This window comes from Dromaius novaehollandiae, chromosome 3, assembly GCF_036370855.1.
Source record: "Dromaius novaehollandiae isolate bDroNov1 chromosome 3, bDroNov1.hap1, whole genome shotgun sequence".
In the NCBI taxonomy this organism is placed as follows: domain Eukaryota; kingdom Metazoa; phylum Chordata; class Aves; order Casuariiformes; family Dromaiidae; genus Dromaius; species Dromaius novaehollandiae.
Window position 1 is genome coordinate 40,868,728 of NC_088100.1, and position 26,918 is coordinate 40,895,645.

Here is a 26,918-nt window from a genome sequence, read left to right on the forward strand (position 1 = left end):
AGGCTCACTTTCTAGTATTTTACAGCCACTTTGTGGGAGGCCAGCTTTACCAGTGGCCCCTTCTCCCATGTACCAGAACGTTCGCAGTACTTGCAGCACAATGGGAGCTCACCTGGTCACCTCCATGCGCCCTACCCGAGCTCTGCACTAAGAATAGCAGGAGCAGTAAGGCTGAAATAACACGAAGAGGCACCAGCCAGGTGCGTGCACAGAGAGGAAGGAAAGTGACCTCATTGCATTCGGTGCTGCTTTTGCACCTACCTACTCTCCTCTCTGGCCGAAAACTAGTTAGAAACTCAGCAGGAGCACACATTTATTTACCTCACAGCCACAAGAGCCCTTTCGGGTGTGCAATAAATCTGCTCTCTTGCCGGTTCTCTTGCATTCTAAGCAGATTAGGTGAAAGCCGGTGGATTCGGGCAGCAACTAACAGCATCTGTGGCCTGTACTTCAGCTCCGAGTAGCTTGCCAACTAAGAGCACAGCATGCAGGGCTCCCAAACACCCCTTGATGTCTTCAGGTGTAAGGCAAGTATTCTGAAGACTTGATGCTGGCAGGCCACAGTCCATAAAAAACATGGCAATTCAAAGAACCATAGCTACTGTACAGCTTCCTCTTTGATCAATTGTCCACACAATTTCATAGCAGATGGATCACAATGACCCAGACTAATAGCGTGTGTGCATTAGCATGCTAACTAACGGCATGACTCTTCATTGAGTCACGCTCTTTTTAGAGGAGCAATTCTGTGGAAAAGTCTTTACAGGAGTTAACGTATTCCTCCCAGGTGAACTGGAGACTATCAAAATTACCATGGAGGAAGCTGAAATTCTTTCTAGAAAGACTATCTTAATTCATAGCCAAGTCCAATATGGTTAATACAAATTCAATACAAGTACAGCAAAACCTGCCCATCATTAACCCTTCCTGCAACAGCCGCAAAATAACAGCAGTATCGCCCAGCCCTTTCATTCTGGAGATAGGTCACATAGCCTTTTATGAATATTCAAGAACTATATGCCTCAAAGCCTTCCTTTGTCATAGAAGCATATTTATCATGCAACCCAATGTGCACATCAAATTTCAAGGACACATGCACTACAGCTATGCTTTTGGTCAAATAGTCTTGTTCGTACTCAACATAACAAGGAAAGAGCAACACCCCAAGCAAGAAAGCCAGAGACTGATCCATTCTGTCTGCAACCTGCTTCCTTGTCAGTGATCATTCTTACAGAACATAAACAAGAGAAGACCAAATATATCATCATCTGATACTTGCTTCTTAATCCTTTCTATTACCTTTCTAAAGGATTTAAAGAAAAACTGTTTTCAGATACCAGATTGGCTGGGAATTACTGTAGTCAGTAATGGGATGCAAGTTCTGGCATTAAAAATGTGAAAAAACTTGCTACCTTGATTTCATTAACCAGCCATGGGCGGGGGGGGGGGGGGGGGCGGGGAAGCTATATACAACAATACAATATATTGTAATGGGTTGGAGGCAATGGTTGATGGTTCTTTTTGCTCTACTTAATTTTTGATTTCAGAGCTAATTCATTAACAGTGTTCGTGTTCATGTCCTTAAAAACACTACTAACACTAGCTGTATGTTTTCTTCCTTATTATTTGGATAGGGACACTTTAGAAAAAGGAAGAGCACACTGCAGTAAGAGTCCCGCTAAGCCATCAACAGTTTGCTAGTTCTGAGTGTACATATCCAAAAGTCATGTACCTAATATATTCAAAACAATACCCCAAAATAACACAAGCACTATGTCTGTTAATGCTTAATTTGACAGCACATCTGCATTACTGAATTCAAAATAGGCATTAGCCATCTCTCACTGTCACTCTCTTTTCAAAAACACAATTGAAAAATTGGCAATTACCTAAGATGTTTTCAAATGCTTCTTTCAAATAAGAGAAATAGGCCAGGCATGGAGAAAGTTTAAATGACTTTGGTGACAGTTTCAGAAGGAGAGAAACAGGGATTCCTCAATGCTATGGAGGAATCTTTCAAAGAGTAATAATCTTTCATATTTATTTTAACTGATGGAGAAAGAGGCAGTATATTTCATAGTTTTTCAGTTTAACTTACTGTGCTCTTCCCACTTCCCTACTTCAACCCACAAGGTACCTTTTCTCTTTCAGAGACTGAGACTTTGTCCTCATTGCTTTCCCCACCTCTCACCATCATTCGTGGGAGATAACGATTAAAGGTGTCAACACATTGTGCAAACTGGAAGGACACACCTGCCTGAGACTGGAGTTCTGCTGAAGCTGGAAGATGTTTAATAGGTGCCATTAACAAATTCTTTGATCTGTTGGTAAATGATCTACAATCTGTGACACTAGTGAATGGATGGCAGCAGCTCTGTAAAGGCTGTGTCCTCAGCGCAGGAAGATTCTGCCCACTAATGCTGAGAAGTTCCCCAAAACTCTGGTTTTGACCAAATACAACATTTGAAAGTTTCATTGTCAAATGAAAAAAAGATACAGAGTTGAGCATAAGACCTTGCAAATGTGGCCAAGTAGATTTTAATTTGTTCTCTAAATGATTTTCCAACATTTTAAACTTGATAGGTTTTATTTGTCATCCAGTCCCTGAGTAAACTGCTACAATATAATCCAGTCTCCAGTTGTCAAGAACCTGGACAGGCCTGTTTAATTAAATCAGATAATTAAGGTTCAAGTTTTATTAAGCATTCCCACTAAGACTCATCAACAAAGACAAATTTGTATATACAATAATTCAATTAGACCATAAAATGCATATTCAACAATACAGAATCTTCGCACATTTACTGTCACACTGCCTGATTCAAATCAGGTTAATGTATTCCACTGGGCACAGATGCAGCATTTTTAACACAAAGATTAAGATTTAACATTATATTCTGGATGCCTAAAAACATCTGATTTTTCAGCTATGCAATGGCACTTGAGGGCTTAATTTGCTAAGAAGCTGAATTAAAACTTGCTCCTGTAAGACCATAACAGTAAAATACTGCAATTTTGTTACGTCTTAATTAAAAAAAAGATTAATTTTGTACTTTTTTTTTTCCTCGCAAAACGGGGCATACCATAAGGAAAGAAAGATCTAGCAGGGATGTCCTATAATCTTATATCATAATAAATTGCTTTAAACTTCACCCCATCTTCCCCATTTTCTTTGTGCTTATATCCAAATTAAGTGCACGTCTCTTGAAAATCATTCCACTACAAGAACGCTGATGGCTTCCCTGTGGAGCTCGATTGCCAGGAGGCAGTTTGGAAAGTGACAGGCTGTGAAGTGGCACAACAGACAATATTAAACAGTTGCCCCTCAATTAATGAGTAGAGTGACCCAGTTAGTCACCACAGCTGAGTCCTCTAACTAATTCAGAAGACATCAAATACACCTTTTCAACTGCCCATACTGGGATACCAACTGGTAATTAGGTCCAAACAGATCTGCGTTTTCTCTGTTTAGGTAATATATCACAATGGTAAAAGTAGAAATTAATGTTAAACACCTATGGGCATCTCTCTGACAGAGAAAGGTGTATTACTTCCATTGCACAAAACACAGAATAATCTTTTGTAAATTTTAAAAAAGTGAAGGATGTTAACAGCTAAATATGTACTGTTCTAATGCTTAAATTTACAACATGCACTAAGTATAATGCTTCATCCACATGTGCTTATTTTTCTGCTAGTTTCATTGTTTTCTTTTCCACATTGTAACATGGAAAGGCAGAATTTAATGATATATTTCACATCTGAATTACACTATATTAATTTAATTTGCAGCAGTAGCAATATCAAACATGGGTCACTAGTTATGAAAATAATCCTTCATGAGAACATTCAAGACTGCTTGTTTTAACTTCATCAGGTCATTTCCTGAAAAATGTGAAGAGTAACTAATGCGTGGAATAATTTCTTGAGCCAAAGGCACAAAACTATCTCCCCTCTTCCTTAACCAAAATTACATCGTGCTGAAATATTATACTTGAAGTTCAACATCACAAATCATAATAATCAAAAGCGAGTAGCCTAATCCTCCTTTGTTAACTCTAGGAAATGAACAGAGATTCTTGCTCTTGCATAGGTCTCCTCAAGTGACCTCACCACTGCAAGGAGGCTCAAAGTTGGCCACAGCCAAGCCATTTTTTCCAGCACAGGGGAAAATTTCTTTGTGTAAATCCGGAAAACCTAGCTCTTGAGACAGTATTATATTGCTCGGAGATGCTCCTTGAACAAGAAGGGAGCAAAGCAGATTTCTCCCATGAGCTATGCCAATCTTTAGGGGGTACGTGAAGTGTCCATAGAGAAGCATTTTCCCCACATCAACCTTCATGCAGGCTTGCCTAGGCTAAGCAGATTTTTGAGGGGAAATACAGTCCACAAACTGCTTTATAAACAAGATTTCTGAAGCTACAAAGAAGTAACCAGTCAGACATCTCTGGCTGTATGATTATTGTTCACTGTGCACAAATAGTTCATTCTGTACAACAATATCTGTCTACCCAACTTCTTTCATATAATTAAGGAACAGCATATAGTATGCTTCTATTTGATATCACCACGGGTAGTCTAAAGCATATAAACAAAGTTATGAATTCTGCTTGGTGTTGGCAACAGACTAGAAACTCTACCTACCATGCAGATGAGATGTGAACATTTTGAGTGCCTGAACACTGCCTTCCCAATGGATTAAATACCTCCACTGAAATTCCTAAACTGTTACTCAGAGCTGATAAAGATTAATCATAAAAGCATGATTCCCACTCAGCAAGAAGATGGCTTGAAGATTTGGGGGGGGGGGGCAATAACTATTTAATAATTCTCAGAGTCAGTGTGCTTTCGAATGTTTCTGAAAATTGGAAAGGGTTAATGAAGGAGGTTCAAGCAGCGGTCACAAAACCCCAGACAGCTGGGCCATGGGATCTGGAACAGACAATATCGCAGCTTCTCTGGATCACAGAAAGCAAAGAACACCCAGAGGCAGCTGGATACCCCCTCAATGCTGGCCTTAAGAGTTCCTGCTTACCCTCTTCCTCCCACAGCCAAAATTATGTTTATCTAACAGTATCTACATCATTCCAGCGCAGCATCTGGTTGCATAAAATAACTCCCGTTAAAGCACCAAATTTTAAGTGGTAGTAACCTACATTCAGCTCAAGAGCCACAGTTTGGTCATGTATTTCATATTATAATATACAAGGCTTCCATTTGGTCTGGTTGGTGGTCCTTATCTTTAAAAATAAACTGAAGCACTGTATCACTCAACAAGTTTAGCATTTACATGGTAAAGCATTCTGAAAAATAGTCTGAAATACTACATGCTGGGATACAGGGCAGCTGTAAATTGAAGATTTCTCAATTTCAGAATGTTCTAATCTGAATCTGAGGTAACATCTTTCCAGCTTCTTATTCACTACTTATTTACTAAGTTCACCAGGTCAACCATTATTTGCATTTACAGGAAGAAAAGCAGTCAAAAAACATTTGAGTGTGAATAACCACCAGCAGAAAAGCGTATAGGAGGGGATTAAGGCGATACTGCTTTGATAGCATTTAACTTTCAATTTTCAGGGAGATGGCATAAGACAAAGTGAGGAAGCAAATGTACAAAGTAAAGAAATAAAAGCAAACACAAGCAAAATGGTAGAGCACAGACAGTTAGAAGGTAATTAAAGGAGATGATAAACAGGCCAAAAACCTGGAAGAGAACAGATGGAGCGAGGACTGTGGTGTAGGCCAGACACAAAAGAACGACTGCCAATTCTGGGTCAGGAAATGGAGGATTGACAGGTGAGCCGATTAAGCTACTCCTCAAGGCATAGAAAATAAAAACAAAAATAAAAACAGAGAAAAGAAGTCTTTTTGGCATAAAAAGGCTTCCAGATGGTACCATTCTTCCTCCACCAAGATACGTAATTCAAAATCTACGATAAATATACTGAGATTATTTGACACTTCTGCTGCTGCCATATCTACCATTTAATTCTTTTGGTTTTTATCCCATGACTGCAACCCTCCTCCACATCCTTGTCAATAGGCTACTTGGTGACCTAAGAGGAGGGCTCTGTGGTCTTTTACAGTCACTTTTGAGTTAACAGCTCTCTGAGCAGACAAGAGTGAGCTATGTCCATATATATTGTCTATTATTAGGACTCATTTTTTTCATGCCTGCACCTTATGAGCTCTTAACCATGCAAGTACTAGATCATTGCTGTCACAGTTGCCTGCAACTTATTTTATACCAACACCAGCATGTCATGCACCTACACAGTTTTATTAATCATGACAGAGGTCCACAGCCACTTAGTTATCCAAAGCAAACCATCAACAGCGCATATAAATTTATCAGAATAACCTTCTAAACATATTATGTTCCCAAATTACAAAAAACAGTTTCAAATGGGGGGGGGGGGAGGGGGGCGGGGGGGGAGGTTTCAAATGTCAAATAAACCAGGAAAACAAAATGAATGATCTGTCAGTCCACAGATTCGGCTGAAAACTTTCAAGAAGGTCCTAAACCATTTAATCTTCTAGCAGAGATTACTCACCTTCATTCTAATCCCTCTCGGACAAGCTGTCATTTTAAAATCAGATAATAGCCTAAGACCTGACAAGTCATTGATACACAGTGTGCTAGCATTTGCAACAGGCTGTTCATTTGACCTGTATCGCTGTTTAACCTTTAGCCCTGTTGTACCGTTGAGAGCAATCAGCAATTCTCCACAGGACCATGAACCACAAAGAAGGAAACTTTTTTCCACTTTCACTAGACAGCATATTCACTAGACACCAGGCTTTGGCCCACAAAGAAAAGCTTTGCAAAGCAATTCTTGTTTGGCTTTGGCAATGAAAGTCGAACACTTACATCATTTCTAAGAGTTTTATTGCCTATGTACCCATACTTCCTGTTCAGTGTAACAAAGATAACCTCACTTCTGAAAATCCTAAAGTATTTTTATAAATAAAAATATGACTCCCAGGCTAAGAATATGCAGCATATAAAACATTAATACTATTGGTCTTAAATGTTTTAGCATCAAGGAAGATGAAAGAGAAGATACTAAAATTAATAACTTTTTAAAAGTATAAACCAGAGAGGAAGCATTTTAAGTGTGCCACATACATCCATACAATTAGTGATTAAAAACAGATTAATCTCAAAAAATATTTCAGAGCTTTTGAGTGTACCAGAAACCAAACATCAATTTGCCATGGTCCTTTCTGCTCCCCCTTTGCTTAGAAAAAGAAGAAAAAGAAAAAAAAAGAAAAAGAAAGAAAGTATGCATTGCACAGATTCACATGAAAAATCATTCATTCTTAATAAAATCAATTTAAACTATAGCCCAAAGTTTCTGGGCAACAATGAAAGTGAATCAGGAAAAAACAAACAGTTTTAAGAGAAATCCTAAAACTCAGACTGCTGCCATCCTTCATGATGGGACAGAGAACTGATTGATTTGACCATATTATCCCTTTGAATTCTGTTCCACGCTAATAAATGAAAAGATAAAAGCTATGCAACCAAAATGACTAATCATACAAACGCAATGACAAAGACCAAAGATTCAACATTGCTCACAAATACCTAAAACGTACATGAGAAGAATTTGAAAGTTACATAAAAAGGTCAACTTGCTCCGTTCCTAGCTAAAAGAATAAACTGTGTTTAACAATTCTTTCACTATAGAAGTTGACAAATTTAGTGATACTGTTTTCCCCAACAACATCAAAGTTCAGCATGGTAAGATTTCTAAAGACATGCCAAGGGAATATAGCTGGTCCTCAGGTGACTGTCCCTTTCTTTTCTTCCACTTACAACCAAATCTCAGTCTTACCAAAAGAAACAGAAGCTCATCAAAAATTGTGTCAAAATAATGTCTGCGACAATGCTGTAAAGATATAGCCCTTACTTCTGAAATCTAGTACAAACAACAGATACCAAGGCGAAACTATAGATGCTACCATAATATTCAATAATTACAATTTAAAGCACCACACTTCATTTCACAACAATTTATTTTCAGATCAGAAAAAAACAGTCAGTGCTCCAAACCTAGTATTAGATTTCCAAATCTACAACTTTAAGAACAATTTAATTATTTGACATGATATATGCTACAAAAATTTACTGCTGCTTCAGGTAATTACTTTCACATTTTTATGAACATAGAAAATAACCAAACTTATGTGGACAAAGTTTGTTTTTGCTAGTGTAATTAAATTCTTGATCACTTATTCAGCTATTAATGCAGTGCTGAGACTCCTGCCCCTTTCAGCATTCTTCCTACAATCCAGCCAAACTAACCCACATTTACTTATATGTGATATTGTTAATAAAAGGAACGGCCAAAAGATTTCAGTTTGGAACACTATAGCTCTACTCATTTTACAAAAAGGAATGAAGGAGCCAGGCTTTGGAAAAAGAGGCCTATAATGTTTACTTTTGTGAAGTTCAAACTGTGTCCTGGGAGCACATTTCAAATATTGAAGCGTCTCAAAAGAAAAGTAAGATGTGATGTGTGGTTCCAAATGAGATGATTCAGAGGTACACTTGATTCTTTTCTTGAGCCTAAGCAAAACCCAGCTATGTTTCAAAAAAAGCTGAGATATTCTACTGCTGACACACTCTACTGTTTACACATATTAATTCAGGCACTCAAATTGAGACACCTATTTTCCTTTAACAGCAGCCAACCACTATACATACACCCTGTTTCTCTTCAGGCTCTATAAGGAGTACAAAATATAATATACATCTCTCTCCTCAATTTCTTCTCAAATGGAGCTGCTGGGATTTTGCAAGAATGGAGGGATGGCTACAAATTGTGTGTACATATTTCATATCAAAGAAGTCAGCCTATTTCCCTTTCAAATGCACACTGGCTTGCAACTCAGAGTGTGCAATTACGAGGTACCACCTACTTCACAGGCGGAATCTCAGCGTCCCTGATAAACTGTGCAAGAGTGCAAGACTGCTTCCCAAGCACAGTGCCTGACACAGAGGCAGAAAAGTGCTGCTGTGCAAAAAACCTGAAGTTGTACAAAGGACTCCAAGTGACTGACTTGCAGATGTCCATGATGAAAACATTATTAAAAGAGACCATGCTTTTTTTCCTGAATTTTGGTGAAGTACCTGCCAACCAGTGGTGTGGAGTTCCCACTTTTTCAGTCTCAAGTATGCTGATGTTACCAGAGATCCACCTTTCTCTCTGGCAAAAACTGCTACGTCCTTTGATTTTCCTGTGACAATAATGAGCCTTGGGGATGACCTGAGAAGCTACATCTTCTGTCAGTTAAGTGCAAGAGCTGGAGGTAGCAAAGAAACTCACGCTTATGAAAACACATACTTTTCCTGAGACTACTAAAAGGTGTCAATCTTTCAGGACCTCATCCAGTCAAGGAAGAAAGGATCCTGTTGAATTCTTTCTAAAGAAGAAAGAATCCTGCTGTTCTCAGAGAAGAACAAGTGAAACAGTTGGTTAAATACAAGGAAAAGATCTACCTTGAATGGTCCCATTTCATCAGTCCTTTAACATTCATTTCGCTGCCACTCTCTCTGGAGATGCACTGATGGACATGCTGAATCAAGCTGAATATGAACTGACCTAGAAAGTAGAAGGAATTCCTTGCCTCCCTCCGAACCCTTGCTGTTGCTGCACATAGAGCTGGTAAACCCTATCAAGACACTCGTGACTGATGCAAAAGAAACCCAGCTTGCTCTCTCAGCTATACTAATGCTGTATTCATAGCTATGAGTACATTTGTTGCTATAGTTGCAAAGGTGACTGAATAAACATAGGAAGATCTTGAGCAAAGCAATACTATTTTCACATAGTTCTTTTCCATAATAAGGCATCACTTTAAAAAAAAAAATAAAGTCTATTCTGACTATATATAATGAAAAATATTTTTCACAAAGTTGTAAACAATATGAAGATGTTATCCTTGTTTCGTTATATTAGGGGAATGTTAGAGGAATCATATATTCACCAAGTCTTTTACTGCTAGGATAGGAGAGCACAGCCTGACACTTCCAGAATGCAGGAAGGTTCCAATGCCACATTATCATTTTCGTACCAAATAACACTATGTGACCCACACACTTAAAATTGTTGAGATCTAGAACTGTATTTCTGAGGTAAATAAGAGCAATAATAATTTAGTCTAATTATTACTCTTTTGAGAATAAAAGTATTATTATAAATATTATTTCAAATATTTATCTGCTCAAAAAAATAAGTTTTGGGTCTATAATGATTCCTCTTAACCATTTACCAATATTGCCTTACATAAAATTTCTCATCAGTATTGATACTGCTACCTAAAATTCCCTTATTTATCACAGGGCATACAAACAATACCTAAACGCTGACATAAAACTTTTTATCTATTTAAAGCAACTATCAGATTTAAAGTAATTATCAGATTTAAAGCCTCCTTAGCTGTTTTATGTTCTAACAGTAGTACAGTGAACGTGTTTCACTAGAGAACAGTCATTTTAAGTCTACATTATTTCAAATCCAAAATGCAGAAAGCTTTAGAGTTTGTCCTGCCCATTGTCAAAAACAAATAAAAACAAAAAAACAAAAAATACTCCCACACAAAATATCCCAATAAATTAAAAGATAGTCTTAACTTAGAGATGTTTTTAAGCTGGTGGTAACACAGGATGAGAATTTGCTCACTGAACTGTACTTGCAACATAGTAATCTCACATGCAAATTACAATGTCCTTGAAGTTTTATCTAGTACTGCAGTCTTATTGATATTTTCAAATATTGTTTTTTAAAGTTTGAGGTGAGTAACAAAGAAACACCCATGGCTCACATTCTCAGACACCCTGCTCTCAGACTATGTCACTGCTACATTTGCTCCAACGGTATATGCATCCCTCAGAAAAGCAGCAAAACTCTCACAGTCAGAGTAAAATGCGGGGGGGGGGGAAGTATTACATGCAAACCAGCAGTGAAATTTACTCTATTTAGGGGGAGAAGATAGCTGAGCAAAGAAGGCCTATCAAAAGGAAAAAATGGGGATTTTTGGTGGAAAAAAACCTTTCAAAATATACAGTTCAATAAAACTCAGGATATGACTCCTCTTTGCTTTATTTTCTTACCATATCTGATCTAATATAAAGTGGGTAAAACACAAGTGGATTGAAATAATTAAAAGAAGAGAAAAATAACACTGAAGCTTGCTCTGCACTGAAGATTGCCTTCCCTGTTTTCTCTGTGCATTTCTGACTGCTGCATACAGTAATATTCTTCACAAAAAAGAAGAAAATTCACCAGAAAAAAAAATGCTTCTTTCCATAATTCACACTTTAACCAAATCTGGTAGCAAAGACAAGGATTAAAAAAAAAAAAAAATTGTCCAATCATCAATGTCAAAAGTAATTATAAACCTATTTTGGAACAAATTCGAGCACTGTATAACACTTTTTTCCTCTCCCAGCCACAAATACATTGAGACAAGGAAAATTAAAATAGATACACATGCAAAAAGCAAGTCACAGATATAGTCAATTCTTTTTCAAATAGCAAAAAAAGAACCCAACAGATTTGATGCTTTACTGATGGTTAATAAGACAGTCATTGTCTTAAAGAGTTTATGACGTTTGAGAAAGAAAGAGAAAGAATAGTAAATAGCATTATTTCATTGCTGACTTTGAAAAATGCCGTAGTTGGAAGTGCTAAAATCCAATATATTGGAAACGATATGGGCAATTAAGAAATCTTATTTAAACAGAAAAAAAAAAGCAATTGAGCAATTGATTTTAAACTCCTAGGTTTTGGGAACTCAACTTCTAGAACATGTGCCCAGTACCTGCTTCAGATTCCCAGAGGATCATTTCAACACTCCTCTGCTGACAACTCATTCTGAGTTGTACCAATTCTGACAGATCTACAGTACAAAGTATATTTTGCTCAACTTTGAACTTTACATCCTGACATCAGCCAACTCTTAATGAATGTCAACAGTTAAAAATTTCTTGTAAAATAAGCATTTACCATCTTTTCCCCTTTTTGAACTTTGCACACATTGTTTTTATGTTTTCTGGCACAGAGATTGAAATTTCCTTACTATTCCATCACACTAAAAAAGAACAATGATTATCAGTCACATTGTTAAAAAAAATGTCGTTGGCAATGCATACTAATACATTGTTCTACTTCTGACAGAAACAGTCACTGTAATAATTCCTCACAGCACACAAAATTCATTATAGAATTAATTAGCAGCTTGTTAATAAAAACCTGTTATCAGAATTAACACTTAAATCCTATTCTTCGAGACACCTATCTTCTTTAAGCTGAACTATTTGGTATGTTAATTTCTTTTCTTTTTGATAAGACTATTCTTTTGCCCTACAAATTTTGATATGTATATGCCCATGTATTGTTAGATAAAAGAAAAAGTTTAAAACAAAATGCTTATTTAATACCAATTTCATGTTGGTGTCTACTTATGCAAGTATGCAATTGATTGTTTTTGCAAGTAAAATAAGATTATTGGGGTTGCTTTGACTGTTTTCAGCTCTATCAAAAAGTTTTGCAAAATTAATGGTTTTTAACCATCCTTCTAGTGTAAGAATCATTCATTGTTTTAGAAACTGGTATTTGTCCTTGTTCTGCTATCAACAGATAGCAGATATCAACTTTTCTAAATAATGTTTAAGTACATGTCTCATGTTGGTAGAAATACATTTTACAAAAAAAAAAAAAAAAAAAAAAAACGAGTGAAGTGATAGGCCATGCTATAGGAGAAAGATGAAAATATGTTTCATATGTTTATGATTCCTTATAGAAAACCAGTTTTAAACCTCCCATGTCAGAAGAACTCAAAATTCAGTATGAGTTACCGGAGTCTTTATAGTCCAACAAAGGAAAGACTATAGCCAGAAGCTGCTGCTCTTCCGTGACTGCTGTTTTGAATTAGAGCTATTTCTTGTTGTTAAGTATCATTTACTCTTACAGTAAGAGGAGGAAAAAGAATGGTGGAAAATAGGACCCTTTCACTGTATTAATGCAGTTTCTCATTTTTTCCATCATTAACTGGTTTGGGATTCCCCAAAAGTGGAATATATGCACCTAGCCAGGCTAACTTCGGCTGCAGTTATGCTGTAAGAATTTCTCAGCCAGCTAAAGATGCCTCAGTCTCTCAAGTACTGTCCTCCCACTGGCAGAATCCCTAGTGAGAATCTGCTGTTCTCTCTCTATTCCCCAACTACATCTTCAAGAGAAGCACAAGAGATCACCTTCAGTACCAAACTTCAGGAAAAAAAGCAGTTTCAACATCTTCATCTTGTTGAATTTAAGGTATTGTGTTTCACCCTGTTCTTGTTTCACCAGGAATATTGCTTATAGATTTCACCTACAGATTTTTCTAGGAAAGCTTCTGAGCGTTTGTTTTCCCTATGATTTTAAATCACGTTAAATAGTCTGGAACCTCAGCACACTTCAAGCAACTAAAAAATTGCTTTCTTACATGAATATATAAGCTATTGGTTCCTTTTGTTCTAGTTTCTTTTAATCCCAAGCTTAAAGTGATGTGGTTCTGGACAAACAGCCTGTTTCCCTATGAAAATTCACTTTCAATTCATGATGTTCTTATACTACCTTAATTAGACAATATACCAACTTGACAATCCAAAAATGCAACAATACAAATAAAAACAAGTGATCAAAATGGTGCTTTATGTATATAGCCACCTGATAAAATTTTTCATGGCTTAGACTTTCCCAAGACTCCTACTCTCTGCCAGGCTTTTTCTGAGCCTAACTTATGCTTTATCAAGCTATTTAGTTTTCAGCCCCCACTTAGTTAGCCAAAAATTCCATTAGTACTCCTCTCAGGGCAAGACTCATTACCTGCTACACGCTCAAAGAAATGACAAAAGCAAATGGAAGGAAACAATTTGAATTTCATTGCTGATGAGACATGGGACCACTACCAGCAGCGCTAAGAGAAAACTGGTTACTCTAGAAGGAAGTATTACCCATGGGCCATTTAATTCACAGAAGAAAACAAAAATATTTTGCACAATGTTGGGATATTTCTATACTGAAGTAAAGAGCACACAATGAAAGATAGGAACTAATACATTTATAAGACATACACTTTACTTAAGATGACCTAGGGCAGTATATTAATAAGTAAAATGTGGAGACTTTAACTACCATGGGTTCTTAGTAATCACTGCTGAATATGAAGTGGGAGTTCAAAGATAACTCATGCTTCTTACAATATAGCCAAATCAGGACTGGAAGCAAAAGAGAATTAAATTCTCATCTATGAAGGAGGAGAGTGTGAACAAAATAGCTCTCAGACATTTCCATGAGCTCAGAGACATTTCAGACGTTAGCTATTAACTTTCTATAGCATCACTCAACATTATGAAAGGGGGTTTTGGCACAGCAGTTTTTAAATAAGGGAAAAGAGTAATTTAGGAGGAATAGGTAGCCTAAAACTCCTTTCAGAGTATCCCCAACTATAAAATCCCAGCCAAGGATTGCTGAACATTTGCTTTGCAGAGAAATTTGCTTAAAGCTAAAAAAGCTATGGGAAAACTTTTACTCAGCACTGCATTACTGCCTTCAGCACCACAACATAAACAACAACTAAAATGAAGTTTACCTTTCTTGCAGTGTAGATGTCAAAAAATGGTTTGTTTCGAACACTGAATGGCTCCTGTGCTTTGTCAATAAGACCAGTCTTCATCTTTTCATGCCGTGGAAATATAATCTCTTTTTCTATACATGCGAGTCGAACATTAAAATCACAATCTCCAACTGGCTGTCCCTGCCAAATTAAAAAAAAAATAGTACTTAAACTAATACTTACCAAATTATTTGAACAATCTGATGTTTTCCTTACAAAGTGTTTATAATTATACAGACATACAAATGCTATCAAATCACTAATATACAGGTTTTCGCTAAATATTTCGTTTTCAAGCATTTGTCTCAGGTTATAAGAGGTTTAATCAAATCAAAGTTCATAGAAAAATAAAAGTCTATAATTTGTATTCAAGCATATAAGAGCTAAATACCTTTTAAAATTCAGCTAAATAGTTTAAAGTTAAATATTTCTTAACTACAGCTTTGGATATAGCAACCACATACTTTTCTGCACAGTTTACCTGTGAAGTAATTTAGCTCATTTTGTTCATAATACTGTTAATGCCAGCATAACAATGAAATTTACAGAGCTAAGCAAACCCGCTGCTTTCAATGCAATATATTAATGCTTTGAAAGAAGCATTAGTTACATAAATTTTAGATTTTCTGTTACAAAAAAGAGAAAGATATAGCTGTAGTTGGAAAATTTTCCAATAAACAGTGGCAGCAAAAACTCGCAAAGTATGTTAAGATGCAGCCACCAAAAGGTAGTAAAAGTTCTCTAATTCTCAGTAGTATACTGACCTTTCAAAATCTGAAATAAATCACTGACTGTTCATTGTTCTTTATACATTTGGTGTATTGCACCAGATCAATACGAATGTTCAAAACACACATTTATCACATTAATAATTACCCATAATGGAGTTTATTGCATTCTGAGCATTAGATAGTGATGAGAACACACCGTAGATATCATTAAGTGAAACTGAGCAACAGGCAAAATAAAAATTCTAAAGTCAGAGTCAATAAGCTGTGCCACTTTTATAGCAAAGAGGCACCAAACGCATACATTAGTGTTGTTTCAAGCACAATATAGCAGCAGAACTTCTTTCAATGAGATCATCCCTCATTTTGCCACCTCATTCACACACAGAAATAACTTGGAAAAACCCTCCCTTTCATGGCCCACAGAAAGGAAGCCCACAAAGCTTCAGCTTTAATTACAGAATTTTTCAAAAGTTAGAAGCAATGAACACAGGATCCCGGCACTGCAGCGTTTACACCTCCAACCATGGTTCTCATCATAAATGGCAGCTGTACATAAATGGCAGGAGAACCGGTGACCACATATTTCCTATATTAAACACAACTAGAGGAGAAATGGACAGCATCTGAAAAGAAAAAAGCCCCGATCCTCAGCACAGATCAAAGTGAATCAGAACTGGTTAATCGAAAAGAGCACAAAGTAATTAAACAGCAAAATGATACCTGAAGAAATTCTGAATAGAGAAAAAACCAAGAGCTTATTTTAGATTAACATGAGTTTAACCAAGTTCTTTCAACATTTATCATCCCCTCACTGATAACACTGGCTTTCTCCACAATCTCCCACATTTCATACTCCCAGAGGGGCATTAGGTTTCTGTTGGATTCCTTTCTTAGCAGTAAATCCCTACTGGACCTCTATCAAAGGTCCTCAATTTTTCATTGTAACAGCTTGAAGAATTGTTCATTGTTTCTATACCACTCTGCTTGGAATAACATGCAACCACTTCCTCACACAAGTCAGCTTGGATCTATACCAGGAGAGGCAGCAGAGCCGCCATCACCTGCAAGGGAGGCACATCCTGTACAAAGCCAGGACTAAAACGGGTGAAATGCCTCCTATCCTCAGCTCTGATCATCAATCCCTGCATGTAAAGAAGAAAAAAAGTATCTGGTTGTTAACATCTTGCATCTGACACTTCAGCAGCAGGATGGTCAAGCCAGGCTGCAAAGCTTCAACTTTGCCTTCCTTGCATACGTTGGAGCTGTTATTAATTTAAAAAAGTATTTTAATGAATGGAAAATTAGCATATGGAAAAATCCTAGACACAGGACAGCAGCGCATTCTTTATTCACCCTTCACAGAACATGGCTGCGTGATCCAGAGAATTTTAAATGCTGCAAATACAACTCCAGAGATTCATTTATTCTTTCTGCCTCCATGTACAGCATACTTGAGAACTCATCTATAAAGTGATTGATCTTGTCTTGTTTTGTATTTCTAATTAAAATACAGAAAATTCCACCATCTTGACCTCTGTAATAACCACTGGAAGACTGTGTAATTCTCTCCTGGGAGATGTTCATACTTTATTATTTTTTTGAAGAATACCATAAACTGTTCCTTAAGTAAGTTTGAGCAAAATCTAGTGCATATGCTCTCTTTCCTAAACTAGCTTTCCCACTTGGCCACATTTTATGTGTAGTTCTGAAAGAACAGATGAACTAACTAACGTTTCAAATACTTGAAACCTACAATAAACAGTAAAGATACTTACAGAGCTTCTTTACAGTGATTCATTCCAATGTGTTTTAGTATAGTGACAAATTTATTTCAATCCTTTAATAGTTAAAATAAAAGCTCAGACAACCTTATACACTCCACAAGGTAGTCTAATCACTTTCTTTTCCCTTAAATAACCCTTTCGTTTTTCACATCTACTCAGCACTAATTATTTCCTGCAGCTCTGCCAATCATATATTTTTATTTCAAAGCTTGTTAAGCAGAAGGGTACATTACCACGAGGTTCCATCATATAAAGGTCAGAGCTAGGCTGACATAAGATTATATGGGATGGGAAAATACAGATAATGCTGCCAAGCAAATTCTTCATCAGTCAAGTAAACTAAAAAGTTGAAGAGTATTTCATTCTCCCAAAAGCACAGGATGGTAGCAGTAAGAAAATTAGCATAACTCTGAATTTAAATCAAGGACATATTGAATAAAAACAGTATTAGGGGAGAGGGCTTTTCCTGTGTAGCTTTTAGAAGGATCTTTTCTAGAAATTGGCCATAATTACAAGAAGTGTTGCTAATACAGGATATATTTATCTCAGACGATTTAAAACCTTCAAGCAGTAAAATCCTAGCTTTTAGCAAAAAAGTAGGAGGGTAATGTAGGCTGCAATAAGTAATTTGCAGACATTAACAAAAACAGGAAGAGATTATTTAGTATATAAAGCATCCATTTATAAGTTATCCAAAAACAGACTACAATACATTTGTAATCTGACTTGAGGCTTTGAACACGAGTATTTAGTCAATATAGATATATTATTAAACATTCTGATATTTGAGACTTTATTTCAATATGCAAGCTTTTTCTCTTTTGAGAAGGATGAGGGTCAACACTGCCTAAGGGCACAATTACTGAAGATGTTTCAGGGTGTTAGGTGATAACTCCTTTTCTACACATCTTTGTCCCACAGTAAGTTAGTTCGCATAGGGTAAAACACAATTAACAGGTAGCGTGTTTCCTAACTATGCTAGAAAGTAAAATTTCCTCCTCACTTACAGTAATTAAAACTTATTCTAAAGCAAAATATCATTTAGACAAGCCTCAAGAGAGAAGAGTCATCTGTTGAATCACCATCTGTTGCTAGATCAGCTGAGTTTTCTTCACCTGTTGAAACTTTGTGCACTGCACTAAGAGGTCACAGCATAAAGCAGGCTTGCAGCAGATGTGACATTGAAAAACTAGTTTTGATTTTAAATGCAATCCTCCACAAATCCTCCAAATGTAAAATGAAATCTCTAATGAAGCAGATTTCAAGCCCAACAGCTTTCAAATCTATACAGAATTGAACTCCTCAAAATTTGAACTTACTATAGTTCAGATGAGCTCACCAACTGAACTCATACGCAGTAAGTCACACAAGAACCTAGTGTACCACAAAAGAAATATGCTTAAATGTACTAAAAGACAGTCTACAGCTCATTTAGTATCTATTCTCCAAAAATAAAATAAAATAAAATAAAAATAAAAAAGGCAGTTTATTTGAGGAAATGCGCTAAAAGGGAAAAAAAAAATCTCAGTCCCAACAGGATTCTTCAGAGAGAGAGAGTTTGGTCAAGTGCAAGCCTGTTCTCTTCAGGTACATCAGAGGTGGCCAAATTGTAGCTTCACAGCTCCATTTGGCTGTGAGGGCTGGTGAGTGATTCAAATCTCAGGTCATTGAATAAAAGTAAAGCAGCAGGAACTGTGGAGATGGGTTTCACGACATAATGGGAATTCTGCTGCATGCCCAGCTCCGGCCTCTCTCTCTTGGAAAGCGGAAAAGTACCTCTGAGGAGTCACTGTCATCCTCCAATTCTAAGTCTCCCTTCCCCCTGCCTCCAAGGCAAGCCTTGTGGCCATAGCTCAGGAAATTTGGCAAGTCTTAACTATACTATTGGAAATCTTTTACTCAGATTGATGTGGCACAGATAACAAAGTGGGGTATGCAAGTATATGCTAAATCCCATAAAAACACTTTCCAAAAGAAATTGATACTTACCTGGCTACTGCCAAATTCAATTTTAATAAAAAACTGTCTGGGTTTATGTACACAGCTGATAACTAGCTTAGTCTAGGATAAGGTAAGCATATTTATTCTTTCTTCTATGAGATATGGTTTGAAGTCTAACTGCCAGCAAAGCACATTCCATTTGATTCCCCAAAGCACCTTAACCATGAATAATTCAGTACATACACGCATATACGTTCCACACACATCTTCACTTATCAGGCCATAACAGAACTTATGTCACAACTGTCTTAGCTTTAATGATTTTGAGAGAAGAATAAAGAATAAGCACAGGCTGATATTCTACCCTATGTTTAGCATTATTATTGACAATCAAGGCACCCACAGCTGACATCTGCATTTCCAACTAAAGCCCATTATTAGTTCTTTCTCGCCTAATATTTTACATTTTATATTAATGACCTAGCACGTATTTCTTTTGCCTGTGGCTTTATAACTGCTGCCAATTTTTTTTGCTGCACGTAGTTTTTAAAATAAAAAAAATCTAAAGGTGCTGTTGCATTCTCCAAATAAGATTACGATTACATTCAATCACTTAATAGGGTTTTTTTTTCCATTTGTGAAGTTTTCTTTTTAAAGCAGGATGAAGAGTAAAATACTAGAGAAACGAAAAATGTTGTAGAATTATGACCCTTAAAATTTTCTATTTCTAAAAAACAAAAGGCAAGATGACCATTATAATCTGAAAATACAATCTAAAATGTGCGTTTTCGAACTTCAATTACTCAAATATTCAAAACAGATATGTTAATGGCAAGGAATTTAGTAGTTTCAATATGTTTTCTAGAATTTATCTTGGCAACAGTGAGATACAGCATGTGAAATACTGTTTCAATTGTAACAATTCAACCAGTGTGCTGCAAAAACGTAATTACTATTTATATCTTGTCAGTTTATACAATGGAATGTTGCATTGATTTACCACAGATCAAAAATGGTTTGGGGAGTCAGACCTATTAAAAAGAATACTTAAGACAAGTATTGAATTATTTGCATTTCCTTTTTTTTAAAAAAAAGCTCACTGAAAATAAATTCAAATATGTATGAATAAACAAAAGAAAGAAGCTTATATCCCAAGCATAAAGGCCAAGGCCTAACAGAACAAACAACTGTAGCTGAATGCATTGCTTATTAGCAAACATAACTTTAAGGAAATAGCATGACAGTCAGCACTGTGACTAAGCAGATAAGATAAAAACAGAAAATGTAGATTGTACTACAAACATTGCTCCCTTCCCCACTTTCTTTCTTCTTGGATTGCTTAAAACAAAATACGAATGCGAGATAAAAAACAAAGCCTACAACTACAAGAGGACAAGCAGCACATTTCGTAAGTGTTAATGTAATGTATACAAAGCAGAGCATTTGTGATCATCTAAGTGATGGAAATATGATTCTTACTATTAACAGTGTGCAATAAAGAGGCAGATTTATGGAAACTGGCAGCTACAGTGGATGAATGCCCGAACCATCTCTTCTGAAAACAAGCTCTAATTAGGCACCAAAAGACGCGATCATTCTGGCTTAGTAGCTGTTAGTTTGGGCACACAGAAAACACAGTCCAATTCATTGTTCAACTGCATATACAGTGGGTTCATTTGGAAACCTCATAATCCTTATAAATCCTTTCGAGTCTTCAAAAACAAAATTCAATCTGTGGATTTTACTGGAATGTAAATGATTAAAAACAACAGCAATGATGCTCTGTCCAGACTGGTTGCCTCCCTCAAGTAATCTGAGGAATAGGTCAACTTCCCATTTTTAACTACAGGACAAAAAGTCATAATTCTAATAATCTGTAAGTGTACAGTAGATATTCCATCATCATCATTGGATATTTACACACAAAAAGATTGCATGTGGTCTTCCTCTGTGAATATATATTTAAAGAATTTATTTGGCACTGAATTTAGGCTATCTACAAAGTAAAATATTGAACACAGAACTTTACTGCTTCTAGTTTTTTCCTTGCTGTTTTTGCAAGTGCTATTGTTGCACATAATATGGAGGCATCCAGCTACAGCTATTAGATGGTTCAGTTTTCCTCTTGTCAACCTCCTCCTTTCCCAACATTTTCTCCTTCTGCCCCCTCATACTCTTTTCCTTCCTTTCACAGTAACTCTTCATGAGAATAGTTATTGTTGGCTTTTACAGTGTTGTCCTTATGATGAAGAATTATCATTCCAGTGAGTTAAAGGACCATGGGAAAATCCCAGCATCTTAGAGACACTGTTCAGGATCTTCCACACTTGAAAAGATTGTGGTTTATCCTTGCTTCATATTCAGCATGTCATCTGATACTTTTTTTCTGAAGAGTCTGGGTCATGAAGTCTATTTATACAGCTCAGGTGTTTGATGTCACTACCTAGGCACGGGTTCTTTAAGATAGCAATCACTTTATAGTATTTAAAATAAGGCTGTTACAGTAAGTGTAAAGTGCTGGGGTGGGGGGAATCAAGCAACGATTAGCACTGGTTTGCAATTGCTGTCTTAGAAGGAACCACATACCTTTCATAAACCATGACAGATCTTAAAAAATAAGTAGCTGCTTATAATAGATTTTTAAACTTTTTTTATTCTTGAAGAATTTAAAAAGCCTAAGTACATAATCTTTTTGTCTCTCTGGTATCTAGCTCATTGTGTGCATTACTAGTTTACAAATAAATAATACGGAATAATTGCTATTGCATTTATTTCAAAAGAAAAGTGGCATTTTACTTCATATTTCTTCTAAATGAGAGAAATAATCTAAACAGCATGAAAATACGGCCTTCCTATTCTTTCCTACCGCAAGCCCTGCACTAGACCATAAAAGTCATTCAAGTTATCAGAACACACTGAAGATAAAATGGAAGACCTTAGAGAGGTCCTGCTTTCAACTTCACAAACTCTATCCTAAATTATGTGGTTACTTTAGATTTGGTAAATCCTTCTGATTAACTCTGATTTTTTTTTTCTTTAGTTCTTTTTTGATGTAACTCCTCATAAAAAAAGAGGAAAGAGGTGGGAAGACAAGACACAGAGAAAGCTAGCAATATGAAATACCAGGGGATGGGTTAAGTGTAGAATAGGAGGAATTAAAACTAAGCTAGGGAAATAAGATATGACAAAATTTGAACAGTCTCCCTTTAGTTTCCTATAATATCTCATCAGCCATCCTCCATTTTGCCTACCTTGATGTATAAGCTCTTAAAAGTTACATTATACTTTTTCCTTTTTTTCAAATATACTGGACAAAAAGCCCTGTGTTAGCCTCCATGTCCACTCTCCTAAGGCCTGGCAATGACCTGCCCCACTGTAAAGTTTTTCATGTTCAGTTGTGACGACTGCCAGATTTTTGAGAGGATTCAAGTATTTGACTGAGACAGAAGTTGGGTCCAGTTCCACTTGGCAGCTCCTACGGTATTGATTATTACAAACTGCAAGGAGAGGGAGACACTTTCATTTAATCACATATCGCAGTCCCTAACACAACAATAAAAAGGTTAAAAAAAATCAAATTAAAAAAAAGTGATTTTTAAGGCTAGAAGCATCAGAAATAGAAAACACAGAATTTAGTAGAAATAGTGAGAAAAGCTCTTTAAAGAAACACTCCAAGAACAAAAAGCATGTGGACTTTCTTCTCTGAATTATAGCAGGTCTGAAATATTTCAATATTACTTTCCATGTATAACGCAACTTAAACATTCAGGTCTCATTATGGTTTGCTGAAAAACCAGCACGTCACAATAAATAACAGTAAAACTTATACAACCCAAGCACCTGAAAATAAAGTGGATTTAACATTATGACAACTTCTACAGCTGTTCCTGGAGAAGTACTTGTCTGCTTGTACCTCCCCCAGGAGCAAAACTGTCTCTCTCCTCCTGACAATTACACTGGCGGTAGTCTGCTATTCAAAAGGCTCTCATGAGCCACACTTCATATTAAGCTATGGAAACACTTACCTTTGGGAAATAACAAGACATGACAAAATTCAAATGAAGTCCCTTTGCTTTTAAATAACATCCCATTAAGCATCCTCTATTTTGTCAAATGTGAGAAACAAACTACCTTCACTCCAATTTGTAACGCCCTGAGGTCGGGAAAAGGAGGCTCCAACTCCGAGGTGCAGGGGAAAGGAAGAAATCAGCTGCATTTTTCAAACAATCAAATCAGTAAGTAACACTGTCATACTTCAGACTCATCACACTGTAAAAAGACTGCTTCCCCACAACAAGCAGCTTATTTGATAAAAAATACAGTAAGAGAAACAAGAAAACACCAAAGCTATCCTGTTCAGCATTCACTAGTTATGACACTCAGCAACCATCTACTTTTTGTAGGCCTCACAGCAAGTTTTAAAGAGGGATGCAAAAGTGCATAACACCACAAGTTTTCAGTTGCCTATGCTCTTTTCTGAAGCATGAGGAACAACAGGCAAGAAAGTTCAGGGAATAGGTGAGAAGATTTGCACATTTTGCTGACCAGACATACAAGTCCATTTTTCAAAAATAAATAAAAGATGATCAGCAGAGAAGAGGGGTAAGTCAGGTAAAACTTTCAAAAAGACAACTAGCTAAAATACATTTCTGTCCTGTCTTTGCAGCCCTGAAAGCTTCTGCACCATCATTCCCTTGTTCTGTGTGGACTCTGTCTTACAAGCTCTCCTAGCCCACGACTTGTTGCCCTCTCTATTCTGCAACACTATCCTATTCATACAGCCTAGAGAACACTAGAGCATACTACAACATGTAGGTTTACCTGGCCAAGCTGGCCCTGCTCTCTAATCATCATCCAGCAAATTGCACTATAAAATCAGAGGAGGAGAAGAAAGCAGTGGAGCTGGCAGCTCTGTAACCCCATGAATTCAAGCATGAAATAGCTGAGAGGCTCTGGAATCAAGGTGTCAGAGCACCGCAGCTACAAGCAACCATACCATACTTTATCCAGCGTTACACCAGAAAGCAAGGGTGAGGTACAATTTAGCCTACATAATTAGTTAAGTAAATGCTTTGTATTTCATTTACCTGGCAGCTCTTAGCCATGATAGAAGAAACAGAAACATTAACATTTTCAGACCATAATGCAACGTAACCTCACTGTTAACATCTGGGCACTTGTCTAGTATGTCTCCGCACAAAGTAATTAATAGAAAGGATGCAAGAATAAACATATACACAGAACCTTCATTTTCCAGGGTACTGTTAGTACTGTAGCACCCAGATTTAAAAACATTTTAAATCTGTATTTTTAAGTGACACCATTCGAGAAATAACCTCAGAATAAAAAGCAAGAGCGGAGGGTCATTGGTAGTCAGATACATTTGTAAAGAGAAAAGATTCTGCAATTAAATTTGCTTTTTTGAATTGTGCCCTCAAAATTTTCACACTACATTTTTAGATAAGGTTAATAGACTAATGAATGAGAGACAGCATGTACTGTGAGCTTTAAATCATTTTAAAATGAGGTTTATAATGGAAAAGTCTGACACGGTAGTATTTTACAGGGATTTAAACAAAAATTTTTCATGCAGGAATTCAATGAATGCAATAGCTGTGGGCAGGATTTATAACCAGAATATCTGTTTACAGTGACAAATTTTATTTAATAGCAACTACATCTTTATCCATATTGACAACCAAAGAAATTTTGGCATTAAATATTACGTTTTAAGCAAAAAAATTAAGAAAACTCAAGCAAAATGCTATCTCCTTCCCAAACATTAAAATTATCATCTTCCTTTCAAGCATTCAGTCTATTCTTACCATTGCAATCTGCTCTCATGAAATCTTGGCTAGAATTTAAAAATTTTAAAGGCCAGAGTTAGAAAGGAAAAGGAAAGTACTATTCATTTTCAGTTTCTCTGCTAAGAATGCATTAATTAGATCCCACATTATGCCAATTTTACTTTTTAATTACTTTGCTAAGGAAAAAAAAGTTGCATAGCTGTAGTGTTTACACACCTATATGTAGCTACTGCATAGAGATCTAAGAAAAAGCTTCTCCAAGGTTTCTCATGAAGAGCTGTCTCAAAGATGCCTAACTAATGAAGACATTTCCTTTTGTAGATTGCTTCGGATGAACAGGGACTTGAATTTACTTTTATTTACTTCTAGGACTGTTAAATATTCTATTGTCAGCTTCCTCTCTTACACTAGAATAACCTACCAAATCCAAATTTTTCATTAACTATTTGGATTAAAGAGGTAATGCTATAAAACTACAGCTACTATTAAGATGCACTCAACTACATACACACCCAAATCAGGAAGCTGGAAAGTAACAGGCATTGAAGGGATTTAGCATTGCAGGGATTTAGCTCTGTACTCATTAAGAGTAAAAACAATAAGGAACGTTGTGCGCTGTTAGCCTTTTATGTTCAGAGGTAAATGAAAAATCCAGACTTCATGCGTGAAATCAGAGCACATACATAACCAGTGACAAAAATGTGGACAAACAACTTCAATTAGGATTTTAAAAGCCAAATAAACACATGCAGTTGTAAGCAATAATATGTCATTTTCCAGTAAGAAAAAGATTCTTAGAAAAAATTCTATTTAGCTTGCCTTGAAAGATAACTGATACAATTGTTGTCTACTTCTAGAAACATTTCACATGCCGGACACAAGACTTGACATGATAGTGACATCTTCTCCATAGACAAGCAGAAGTGACAAATTAGTTTTTGATGCTTCTTTCACCCTCCATAACACAACTCTTCCATATTTCATGATATACTACTGTTTCTTATTCCACCTTATTTCCACTCTTTTTTTCAGTATAAGGAGCCTTCTTGTCCTCTACTGTACACCCCTAACGGCTCATGAATGGCAGAATACCTGACATTTCAAAAATAAAAAAAAAGCACTTTCTGAACTTCAGAGAGGTTGAGCTCAACATTTGGGAACCAGAAGACACCTAAGGTACATCTACACTGGTTAACTGAACACTGCCCTGAAGCCATTTAGCAGTCTGACCACGTTCATACTATTCAACTCTCTTACTCTCCAAAAGAGGACGGCAACATCTCAGAATGCCTGCTAAGAAAAGTCCCTGAGCTCTGCTAACTCTTGAACTATTCCTGGGAATTGTTTGAGGGACACTAGCCAGCCAGGGCCAAGACTGTGCCAGAGATCATTCTAACTACTCAAAAGAGGAACAAGTTTCAGTACCTGGACCCTGTCCCTTGCAGTATAGCCTCCTAGGATGAGGTTTGTGGGATGATGTTATATACGTTGAGTTGCTTTTTCCAAAACGGGATGATGTTATTATATATGTTGAGTTGCTTTTTCCAAAACAACAAAATGAAGCAGGAAAAAAAAGTAGGGATTGTTCTGGGTTTCCTCAAAGACCTGAGGTTGCAAGGTTGACTTTATTCTACTCGTGTATAGCTTCCTTTCTATGAATTTGATTTTAGCATGCAAGATGAAAGCAGTAATATGGCAGTGTCATAGTTTGAATTACTATTAATAATAATTAAGGTTATATTAAGATAGAAGAAAATAACAGTAAAATTATTTTTTTAATCTCCTAAAGAATCATTTGTTTTTCCAGACACAGGTATCCCCTGTAACACAATGGAATGCACTACCACGAGCTTCTAGAGATGTCACAGAAACAGTGATTAAAGAGAAAGGAAATCAAAGCGTTCCAGAAGCATCCCTGAAGACTACAACCTTTTCAGCAGCTACAGGTGATAAGCATCAAAACTCAATACAAAATTCATCACGGA

At 36.5% G+C, this 26,918-nt stretch overlaps 1 protein-coding gene across 3 annotated transcripts in view; it reads right to left on the minus strand.

Moving 5' to 3' along the window:
* Window positions 1–26,918, minus strand: part of RNGTT (RNA guanylyltransferase and 5'-phosphatase) — a 193,850-nt gene that overhangs the window by 100,215 nt on the left and 66,717 nt on the right. For all 3 annotated transcript variants that reach the window (XM_064508770.1, XM_064508769.1, XM_064508768.1), the window contains one exon: window positions 14,647–14,811. In XM_064508770.1, coding sequence (XP_064364840.1) covers window positions 14,647–14,811 — 165 coding nt within the window. The remainder of the gene's footprint in view (window positions 1–14,646; window positions 14,812–26,918) is intronic.